At 44.0% G+C, this 12,343-nt stretch overlaps 1 protein-coding gene across 4 annotated transcripts in view; it reads right to left on the bottom strand.

The window, feature by feature from the left end:
• LOC139549022 (serine/threonine-protein kinase SIK3 homolog) overlaps nt 1-12,125 on the bottom strand; it is a 41,273-nt gene extending 29,148 nt beyond the window's left edge. For 3 of the 4 annotated variants that reach the window (XM_071359065.1, XM_071359068.1, XM_071359069.1), the window contains exon 1: nt 11,784-12,109. In XM_071359065.1, coding sequence (XP_071215166.1) covers nt 11,784-12,074 — 291 coding nt within the window. In that variant the 5' untranslated portion in view covers nt 12,075-12,109. Of the gene's footprint in view, nt 1-11,783 lie in introns of all 4 variants that reach the window. The other variant, XM_071359066.1, reaches the window with a different exon arrangement.
• Nucleotides 12,126-12,343: the final 218 nt, after the last annotated feature.

Below are 12,343 nucleotides of genomic sequence, written 5' to 3'. Positions count from 1 at the left end.
CCTTAATTTCTCTGAACAAGAATAGACTGACGAGTTTCAGAAGAAAAGTCTTTGTTTCTGGCCATTTTGAGCCTGTAATCGAACCCACAAATGCTGGATGCTCCAGATACTCAACTAGTCTGAAGAAGGCAAGTTATATTGCTTCTTTAATTAGCACAACAGTTTTCAGCTATGCTAACAATTGCAAAAGGGTTTTCTAATGATCAATTAGCCTTTTAAAATGACAAACTTGGATTAGGTAACACAACGTGCCATTGGAACACAGGAGTGATGGTTGCTGATAATGGGCCTCTGTACGCCTACGTAGATATTCCATTAAAAATCAGCGGTTTCCAGCTACAATAGTAATTTACAACATTAACAATGTCTACACTGTATTTCTGATCAATTTGATGTTATTTTAATGGACAAAAACAAGGAAATTTCTAAGTGAGCCCAAACTTTTGAACGGTTGTGTATATATAATTGAGTTAATAAATCTGCATGCAAACAGGCAGCTCCAAAATGCAGGTGTTTCAGCCTAGCTCAGTGCTTTCTGTGGTGGTGGGGCAGGCCAGCTGAAAATAGGAGCATTGCACCGTGATTGGCTCAACATTGCACCGTGATTGGCTCAGTGTTCTGTCACTCATGTGGACACTACGTCACCCGCCTTTAGTAAGGGTAGACATCAAGAATTTGAGCCCTTTGGGTTCTGCTATAGACTTAGATTATTAGTGCCCATCCAAGAAGGCTCAAGGTCATTGGCCACAGATAAAATGACATCAAATCACATTATATCTACAGTAGCTTTGATTGGACTGATCATGTCAACATCTAACTTTCAAAGTCTTAGCTAGCAGTCATCAAGTCGACAATCTACTGGCAAATCCTTTTTAATCCTTGTCAAATTAAAATAAATAACGAGGAGAAATTATAGATAAAACATATCGGTGCTCATCTGCCATAAAGATTACCCAACAAGTTGGAAATCGCAAGTTCAACAATGAGTCGTTTGGAATGCAAGTGTTGCAAAGAAACCACTAACATTAGCCTGCTATTCAATGGAATGGCTGTGATTTTCTTTTCCAAGAGTTCCCACCAAAAATTCAGAGAATGCCAGACTTTGATGAAAGTTTGATGACAAAATTTGCCCACAAAGGACCGCTGTGCCACCTTCACAAGGTGAGTCCAAAAATGTCTTGTATGCTGCTGCATAAATAATGTAATATGCAAGGGAGAAATGTAGGAAGCCGTTAGTAGCCCATGTGCCTCACCTTAATAAATTGGTCTATTTTCACCAACGCGGCTTGTTTGGCAACTGTTTTGTACAGCTTTGACAGTGCTACTGATAGGTGGTAGAGGTCGACCGATTATGATTTTTCAACGCCGATACCAATTATTGGAGGACCAAAAAAGACCGATGCGCGATGAGACAAGGATATCCCTACCGGCCAAACCCTCCCTAACCCGGACGACGCTGGACCAATTGTGCGTCGCCCCATGGACCCCCCGGTTGCGGCCGGCTGCGACAGAGCCTGGGCTTGAACCCAGAGTCTCTGGTGGCACAGCTAGCACTGCAATGCAGTGCCTTAGACCACTGCGCCACCCGGGAGGCACCCTGGTGGTTCCTTTAAACATGAGTCTTCAATATTCCCAGGTAAGAAGTTTTAGGTTGTAGTTATTATTGGAATTATAGAACGATTTATCTCTATACCATTTGTATTTCATATACCTTTGACTATTGGATGTTCTTATAGGCACTTCAGTATTGCCAGTGTAACAGTATAGCTTTTGCCCCTCTCCTCGCTCGAACTAGGAACACATCGAAAACAGCCACCATCGAAGCATCATTATCCATTGCTCCACAAATTCCGCGGCCCTTGCACAGCAAGGGGAACAACTACTTCAAGGTCTCAGAGCGAGTGCCGTCACCGATTGAAACGCTTTTAGCGCGCACCCCGCTAACTAGCTAGCCATTTCACATTGGTTACACCAGCCTAATCTCAGGAGTTGATAGGCTTGAAGTCATAAACAGCTCAATGCTTGAAGCACACGAAAGTGCTGTTTGAATGAATGCTTACGAGCCTGCTGCTGCCTACCACCGCTCAGTCAGACTGCTCCATCAAATCATAGACTTAATTATAACATAATAACACACAGAAATACGAGCCTTAGGTCATTAATATGGTCAAATCCGGGAAACTATCATTTTGAAAACAAAACATTTATTCTTTCAGTGAAATACGGAACCGTTCCGTATTTTATCTAACGGATGGCAACCCTAAGTCTAAATATTGCTGTTACATTGTACAACCTTCAACGTTGTCATAATTATGTACAATTCTGGCAAATTAATTACGGTCTTTGTTAGGAATAAATGGTCTTCACACAATTCGCCAAGGCATCCCTTGTCGACCCAACTGCTGCATATACCCTGACTGCTTGCACGGAACGCAAGAGAAGTGACAATTTCCCTAGTTAAAAGAAAGTCATGTTAGCAGGCAATATTAACTAAATATGCAGGTTTAAAAATATATAATTGCTTATTGATTTCAAAGAAATGCAATGATGTTTATGGGTAGGTACACATTGGTGCAACGAGTGCTTTTTTCGTGAATGCGCTTGTTAAATCATCACCCGTTTGGAGAAGTAGGCTGTGATTTGATGAGAAATTAACAGGCACCGCATCGATTATATGCAACGCAGGACACGCTAGATAAACTAGTAATATCATCAACCATGTGTAGTTAACTAGTGATTATGTTAAGGTTGATTGTTTTTTATAAAGATAAGTTTAATGCTAGCAGAAATATCCGGGGCAGAAATATCAGCCCACAGAGAGAAGCATGAGCTTGAACTTCACTCAACTTTCTAGAGCAGTGGTCACCAACCGGTCGATCGTGAACATTTCCATAAAAAATCCAACAATAAAGACTTGTGTTCCTATTTGTTTTATTAGTCTCTGGCAGATGACGGTAGGTGCATCCGATTCAGCAGCCCTGTGTGCCGGGCAGGCGAACTGTTGTGTGCCGGGCAGGCGAACAAGAAATCCCGCTATGCCCTCAGACAAATCATCAAACAAGCAAAGCATCAAAACAGGATTTCAATTGAATCCAACTACACCGGCTCTGGCGGTCGTCAGATGTGGCAGGGCTTAAACTATTACGGACTACAAAGGGAAACCCAGACAAGAGCTGCCCAGTGACGCGAGCCTACCAGGAGCTAAACGCTTTTAATGTTTGCTTTGAGGCAAGCAACACTGAAGCATGCATGAGAGCACCAGCTGTTCCGGACGACTGAGACGACAGCCGATGTGAGCGCGACCTTTAAACAGGTCAACATTCAGAAAGCATGGTTCATATTAACAGCATCCTCCCGGATACCCTAGACCCACTCCAATTCGCATATTGCCCCAACAGATCCACAGATGACGAAATCTCAATTGCAAAAGGAACACCTACGTGAGAATGCTGTTCATTGACTACAGCTCAGCGTTCAACACCATAGTGCCCACAAAGCTCATAACTAAGCTAAGGACGCTGGGACTAAACACCTCCCTCTGCAACTGGATCCTGGACTTCCTGACGGGCCGGTTCCAGGTGGTAAGGATAGGCAATAACATTGGGGCACACTGGGGCCCCTCAGGGGTGTGTGTTTAGTCCCCTCCTGTACTCCCTGTTCACCCACGACTGCGTGGGCAAACACGACTCCAACACCATCATTAAGTTTGCTGACTACACAACAGTGTTGGGCCTCATCACCAACAACGAGACAGCTTATAGGGAGGAGGTCAGAGACCTGGCAGTATGGTGCCAACCTCTCCCTCAATGTGAGCAAGACAAAGGAGCTGATCGTGGACTACAGGAAAAGGAGGGCCGAACAGGCCCCCATTAACATCGAAGTGGCTGTAGTGGAGCGGGTCGAGAGTTAAGTTCCTTGGTGTCCACATCACCAACAAACTATCATGGTCCAAACACACCAAGACAGTCGTGAAGAGGGCACAAAAACACATTTTACTCCTCAGAAGACTGAAAAGATTTGGCATTAGTCCCCAGATCCTCAAAAAGTTCTACAGTTGCACCAGAGATCATCCTGACCGGTTGCATCACCGCCTAGTATGGCAACTGCTCGGCATCTGACCATAAGGCGCTACAGAGGGTAGTGCGTACGGCCCAGTACATCACTGGGGCCAAGCTTCCTGCCATCAAGGACCTATATAAGAGGCAGTGTCAAAGGAAAGCCCAAAAAATGTCAAAGACTCCAATCATAGACTGTTCTCTCTGCTACCGCACGGCAAGCGGTATCGGAGAGCTAAGTCTAGATCCAAAAGGCTCCTTAACAGCTTCTACCACCAAGCCATAAGACTGCTGAACAATTAATCAAATGGCCACCGGACTATTTACATTGACTGACCCCCACCCCCGCTGTTTATTATCTATGCATAGTCACTTCAACCCCTCAATGTGTACAAATTACCTCGAATAACCTGTCCCCTTGCACATTGACTCGGTACCGGTACCCCCTGTACATAGCCTTGTTATAGTTATTTTGTGTTTTAATACATTTTAGATTAAGGCTGGAACGTAACAAAATGTGGAAAAGGTCAAAGGGTCTGAATAAATACAATTCTATTGCATTGACACGGACTACTCAGCCCGTACTGTACACAGATCTGTGCGGCATAAACAATCAGAGCTGCAGTAGGCCTATATGCAAATAGACCCATGCCATATATGGATCTGTGCCATTTACTTTGAACTGGACTGTGCTTACAGCATGAGCGGTTGAGTAGATGCGCTTGTTTTGAGATGAAAGCGAGAGCAGCATGTAGCCACGTGTGCACATTTTGTTTATATCCTTTGCTAGTTTCTCTTTAATAATGGTATGGGAATAATAATGCCTTTTATTTTGTAAAGTGGATTCTTGCATCAAACAGCAACATTTTCAGTCACCTCCTTGTCTGAAGGACAAGCGGATAAACAGGTTAATGTTAAGCCCTGCATGTTTTTTTAACCAAAGTCCCATGGAATGTAGGCCTATATTGAACACCACACATTGGCTGCAACTGTAGGCTGAATGATAGCTGTTCTATTTCCATGTTAAAATGTTATGGGATTAATTTTCTCCATTGTTTTTGATGGTAGGCCTACGTTATGATCAAATAGCCACAGTCACCAACATGGCCACTGTTAAAACTAACTTAAAGCAAGTACAGCCTCAGTGTTCACAGAAAATGCACGCTGGAAGTTGCACAGAATTTTCAATGTTTCTAGTTTGCGCTCAGCAGACTAGAAATTGTCTCAGTGCTGAAAGAAATTTGAAGGAACATTGGCTAACAGGTGAGAGCGTTTTAAAAGACAGCCATGAAGATACCATCTCAGCTGTCTGCAATGAGAATAGTCAAAGTTATTTCATCTTTACTGCAGTCAGTCAGTCAGTGAGGCCCAAAGCCGCATGACTCAGGAGCAATGCTAACCGACAGAGACCAGCGCTGTGTCCTCATCTGAGAGGAGACCAAGACTCCCCCTCCCCCTACACACAAACATTTATTTATTTATTTAACCTTTATTTAACTAGGCAAGTCAGTTAAGAACAAATTCTTATTTACAATGACGGCCTACACCGGCTAAACCCGGACGACGCTGGGCCAATTGTGCGCCGGCTTATGGGACTCCCAATCACGACCGGTTGTGATACAGCCTGGATATATACACAGAAACACACAGAGACACTCAAAACACACACTCATACAAACATAGCCTACACACACACAGAAACACACTGTGCATCTTAACATATGACAGTCAGGATGAGTGGGATTGTGGACAGGGTTGGTTTGGGTACACAGAGTGCTACCAAGCGTGTGCATGCGAGTGACCGTGTTGCATGCCTTGTATTCTGCTGTTTGAGAGCAAGAGATGATCAGTTTGACATTGTTCTAGTATGGGGGGGAAAAGTATAATCTTTGCCAATACTGACATCAAAAACATTCACATTTCCGGCTAAAGGTCAGTTGAAATGGCGTTATCACAACCACTTAACAAGAACTGGTTAAGCTATAAACCGGTTATAATAACTTTATTATTTCGATCAGCTTTTCCCGCTGGCTTCCCTGTTGTAGAGGGTTGCCCTTCTATTCAGGTGTGCTATAAGCATCACACGATCACACAAATAAGCCTGCATCGTTTATTCAACCCATGTTGTTAGTTTCCTTTGCTTGATCCTTTCAGCGGCAACACTACGCAGCGCTGCGTGCAGGAGGTCCTCACCCCTGCTGCTCAACGTTCTGTCATCATCATGGAGACTGGGTCACCACACAGGGTGAAAGTTCAATTCATCTCCAGACTCGGTGCAAGGTTACCAGTAACAAGAGACTCAGACTTTAACCTGGGGGGAAAACCAGTATGGTGGCGGCTGTGGCCTCGTCGTATCAACACGTGCTAGCTACCAACAAACGGTCACCCCGCCCTTCAACCACACAGCGGAGCCGAAGGCTTTGCACACTCCTCCAGGGAGAGAAAGACTGTTCTGTGTGTGCGTGGGTGTCACGCATGTGGGTGACTCAGCTCATAAGGTCCAAGTTCAGATATTCCTGCATGCGTCTGAAATATGCCGAAAAAGTTTGTGATATATTGTAAACCTAAACATAAAATGTGCTATATGCACACAAACGTCTGCCACAATGTATGTGTTCCAAAGTAACAGCCTACTCATGTGCATGCGCATCAGGAGTGCATGTGCTATTTTAACCATGAATAGTTCTCATTCATCAACGAGGCAGCCAGTACCCTAAATGGACAATGGGGAAAATCAAGAACACAACTCAGTCTTTCTAAAAAATCAAAGCAAACGAGCAAAACCGATAAGTAAAGAGGCGTAAAACACTAACAGACACAACCCAGAGGATAATCAGGATCATAAAAATGGGTAGTTCCAGTTCTGGATGCTGATTGGCTGAGTCCACGTCCCAGTTGTGGGTATAATCATGATAGCCTATTCATGATATAGCACAGTCTCTAGTTCCTTATTGCTTCAATGTCCACGGTCACATAGGCCAAAACCTTCATCTGATGAAACCACCCACTTAAACTAAAACCTCCATCACATAATACGTGGCACCTCCATTTAAAATGAGAAGAGTTTTTCTGTAGACAGTGTTTGCATTGGATCTTGAGATCAGCCAATGAGTGTGGTACCCTCGTGGCAGCTGAGCTCCATACATGGAGAGGGGTCATGACGAGCATCAAGTCTCTGTTGTCCTCCATCTCTATGGATACCAACAAGATTCCAATGGAATTACCTTTCCCGGGGAGCGTGACGTCGATAGCACACTAACGTTAAGTGACTCTAACGTGTACGTCAACGTTGCCAACTGACTCGAGGGGGTGCGGGGGGGCTGACTGGACTGGCACATGCGGACAGGCGATGCCGTGGGCCTATTAGTCAAGAGGCTAAATATAGCTGATGAGACGGTGTTATACCGCATGGACCCAGACCATACATTCAGTAAGACCTGAATGTAGGTGAAAGTCACCATTAAGGGGACTCCTACTAGGAACCATTCTTTGGTAAAAAGGGGGTAAGTTTGGACAATGGTATGAACTCTGTGACTATCAAAAATGAAAAACCTAATGTTTAATTAAATAGCTGAAGGAATAGTCTACTGCAGGGGTACTCAAGGACTATTTGAGAACGTCCGGTCATACAAATTTCCTAGGTGGCAAAGATCGGGATGATTATTGTCAATTATCGGCGTAATAACAAACCCACACCTTGCAACCCCAAACTGTTCACAGCCCATTTTATGGCAGAAAGAAAATTGTGCAGTTTTAAAGCCAATTTCCCGCAATTCTACACATTTTGCGTGGGTCGGGGATTTTTGCTGATTTAAGCTAATTTCCTGCAATTCCACACATTTTCCCATGTCTTATGTGTGTTTATATGATACCAGGGCTATTTCTATTTACTTTGACCCTGTTCTGGGTCCGGGTTGCCAGTTGAGTATGCCTGGTCTACTGTATACGTGTGATAATGTTTTTTCACTATAATCTAGCTAGCCTACTACCAAAGAGCCTACTCAGATATGAAGTCATATAGCTACAAACTATAAATAAGTAGTATGAAATTGCCTGTCAGAAACTACTGGTTTTGGATTTTAAAAATGACGAATTAGACCTAGGCCAGATTCTACTAGGGCTAATACTGAACGCACACCAACAAGAACATGAGAGGATTGACGTACAGATTCTCTCTGTGCATAACCCAATAACTATGGGGCATGAAGGTAGGTCAAGCAGCAACACCACAATTGGTCAAGCAGCAACACCATTATTCATACAAATTAAATCACAGCGTGACACGTGCGTTAGGCCCGTTATCTAACGTTGCCTGGACATTGCGGCTACTGCTCCTCCTCCTCAATGCAAATCTAAACTGAGGAGGAGGCAGTAGGGGAGGAAGTCTGGATAGAGACAGTGTAACGTGAGGAGACAGTGCGATGCACCGCAGACAAGCCATAGCACGCTGTCATCTTTAACCATACCTGTCTGACTGTAGTGGAGCCAAAAGGTGGTGCCAAGTCTTCTGATAAGGAGGCTGGGGGGGAGGGAGCTAGGCAGTTGGCAGACATATTTAGGTTTATAAACACTTTTTTTTATTCAGGGGTGTGTGTGTGTTTTGTTGTTGACCTCGTCCCGAGCGTGTCAGGTCTGGCCTAGCGGCTCTTGGAGTGTCCCTCTTCCAGAGCTGTGACGCCTGGCTTAGTCTAACACCCCGGCTCCACAATCCCCTTCTCCCTGGCTTAGTCTAACACGTCGGCTCCACAATCCCCTTCTCCCTGGCTTAGTCTAACACCCCGGCTCCACAATCCCCTTCTCCCTGGCTTAGTCTAACACCCCGGCTCCACAATCCCCTTCTCCCTGGCTGATGTTGCAGACAGAAGCACTGAGCTATAGCTCTGGTCTTTCACACCACTGATTAGGCATGACTAATACTGGCGGAGAAGACTAGTCCAAATATGCTGAAATGGCTCACTTCTACGTAGGCTAACTGACTGCTAGGGAGGGTGTCATGTCAATGTATATGAGCAATATTAATAGATAGGCTACTGTTTGAATTCAGTAGAAATTAGTTGATGTAGCCTGAAGAGGCAACTTTTTATGTTTATTATTCCATTATCATGCAATTGCTCTTGAATCAGGATAGTCAGCATCTATTTGGTTGCATAACATGCCCCTGTTAGGACTTTCAATTTCATAAACATGACCAGAAATATCAGCATTTGTAACCTTGAGTTGGTGAGAAGGCAGCACCAATGCACTGGTTTCATGTGGTTGCGCATCTATTTTCAAAAACATTAGCTAGTGCCATTTAAATTGTACAAAGAAACCAGGTGAACCTGAAGCATGTTGGCTGTCAAATGTCAAAAATATATCATCCTTCATAAGATGCAATGGGAGGGGTAAAAAACAGGGGACCAAAACATGTTTTGGGTGGTGGTACATTTAATGACAAACCCAAAACAATAATATTTGGACCAGCTACTTCCTCCAAACATTACATGCAAACCACACTCGCCATGTTACATGCACGAGCGTCGCAAAATAAATGTACACATACATGTTACTCAATCATTTCACCCACACCATTCTTGCGCATCTGCGATGCCAAGTGCTAAAATGGAACTTGGTTATTTTTTAGATACTCCACAAGCTGCAAGTCCTCTCCTTATCGGATATGAGGAAAATACACCCACGTGGATGCTTGAAAGACAAACAAGGAGAGATGAATTAAAGATAACAAGGTTTCCCTTTAAATCTGTGGATTAATCGTTGTAGTAAAAAAACACCAGATTTTGTATGACTCCGGGTCAAAATTCTACAAAGAACCAGCTAAAAAGAAGACCATATGCATGTCAGGTAAAAAAACAACTCAATGTTCATCACCCAGGAAAAACTAGCTAGCTAGCTAAATCTCCACAAATGTTTCATATGTGTTTCGACCTGCCCCCTGTGATTCAGTGTGGCATATTTAATTACATATTTATTAAATGAAAGAATTCAAATGTCAATCTCGCAATTACAATGCCCTTTGCCTCGAAAGGGTAATTTTCAAATTGCACTAATGCAATGCATTCTACCAAACCAGCAGAATGCAAAATATCATGGCCTGTGTGGAGTCCCCCTGTGCAAAAGTATCACTCAACAAAAAACTTGGCCTAACAATCGAGAGATTGTAGTTTTTAGTGGTCAGTGTTTTATCAATGAATCGTTATGTAACTTTAAGGCACTAATATGTGGTTCCCTACAAATACATTTTCACAAGTTCTGTAGATTAGTTTAAGCTGCTTAGGCTATAGCCTAATATGTTTTTGAACATGTTCCATGTCACCATGTGAGTTAATCTATCAGAACAGTCAGCCTCCCTCACACAACACACATAGAAGTTTTCTGTCTTATACACACTTTACAATCGTGATTCCCTTACAGGTAGCCTTCTGTTTATCCCTCTCCAATGACTCTGGCCTCAGTTCGATCCCATGAGCGTGTTGCAGCTCCACAGTCTTATTAGTAGGAGTTGTCACAGGTTTAGTGGCACTGGCACAAGTTTAAAAGCATGGCCAGAGTGGGTAGGCTATCATTTGCCCTGTTCTACTCCTTGGTCACCTAGGTCATTATTGAGAGTAAAAAATAAAACTGCTTCACAATAAGATCAATGGGAAAATAATAACTGAATGATAATTTGTGTAAAGGCAAAACGTGGATTAAAGAAAAAGTAGCCTACTGTTCATGCTAAGGGCTCTCAACAATAAGGATGAATGATATGTAGGTAAAAATTGGGACTACTATGATTGTTTTTTAGTTTCAATATTGAAACAAAAAGATCTGTAGTCTCCAGTGCCTATCTGCCAGCAATGCATCTGCCTACAGACGCCCACACTATGCAACAGCATACGCACACTCAAAGGGATATCAATAAGATATGACATATCTGAGGCAGCCAATAGCCCCTGCCTATACCCAAATGAAAATGCCACATAACCTGGCACAAACTAAAATACCAGTTCTTGAATACACCCCCCTTATATTAAATGAATACACCATGAGAAAATGTTAAACATTCAAACTTTTTCAGTGACAAAATACATTGGTAGTCAACACATTTTTAGGGATGAGTTCTGGCCAGCCAGCAATACGTTAACAGCCTGTCAAACCAGCTTGTTTTTTCAGTTAGTTAACTAGTCAACGATTGCCAAAGGAACATTCACTTAAATCTAACAAATATATATACTTGCTTGCTAATGATACGTATAAACTACTGATGACATAGATTACACGATTCTTGTGATCCTACCTAGCTAATACATAATGCCAAAAATAGCTGGTCAGATAACTAGCTGATTGGAAATCCCAAATAGAACAAATGTAACGTTAGTTAACTACCGCAGCCAAATAGCAAACGTTATGCTCGAAGTCCCCCTCTCCTCTTTCATCCCAGCGGTACCCTTCTCTCCGTCGACAAGTGACCCCCGCTGTCCTTGTTACATTACAACTGATTTTATCATGTGAAAAACTAATCGGAAAAACTACAAGGCGAATGGTTGCTTATGATGCCCCATGTTTACACCCCCGCACTGAGCACTGCGACCAAAAGCGGACTAGCCGTTGTAACGTTACTCGCTCCAAAGCCCGAAGGCCCAATCTTCAGCCTAGATGAGAGTGACAGCGATAACACAGTCAAATGAGTACAAATCGTTGACAACCTGTAATTGATCCCGTTCAAAAAGCCTTTATTAATCATCGTACCTTTGCTTTGGTGATGATGTGTGTTGCCAATTTAACAACAGCGAAATTCCCCTTGCCGATGGTCCGCTCGATTTCGTAGTAGCCCACTCGGGCTGGGGGGGGCCTGCTGGCCAAGGGATGGCCGGGGTTGGTGATGCACCCCGCAGCCGGGGTAGGTCGATTGGAGTGGCTGATCCCAGAGGATGGCTGTGCTCGGTTCTGGGCGCCCATGCCTGCGTGGGCCGGTCGGGTAGAGTGCGTAATCCCGGCCGCAGCGGACCCAGCTGCATCTCCGCTTGACACGGCCGCCATCTTCTCGCCTCTCTGCGGGAACAACAACCAGCCTTGCGCAGCGCGCATCGCGGGCACGCCTCCCGCCCTGCGTCATATTACGTAGACAGCCCCTTCGCAGCGCCCTCTCTAGGTTGTAACTATAGCAACTATCAGCGTAACAATGACTTCATCCACAGAAACGGTTGCCTTGGCGACAGAACTGCGCATTATCGCGCTGGCGCAAGTCTGTGTGTTTCTTAACCGGGAAGACCGCCATGCAGTTTCACATGTCTGTCGAGTGTACATCA

This window comes from Salvelinus alpinus, chromosome 22, assembly GCF_045679555.1.
Source record: "Salvelinus alpinus chromosome 22, SLU_Salpinus.1, whole genome shotgun sequence".
Classification (NCBI taxonomy): Eukaryota; Metazoa; Chordata; class Actinopteri; order Salmoniformes; family Salmonidae; genus Salvelinus; species Salvelinus alpinus.
The sequence above is the reverse complement of the archived record's forward strand: the minus strand, read 5'-3'. Positions and strand labels throughout refer to the sequence as shown.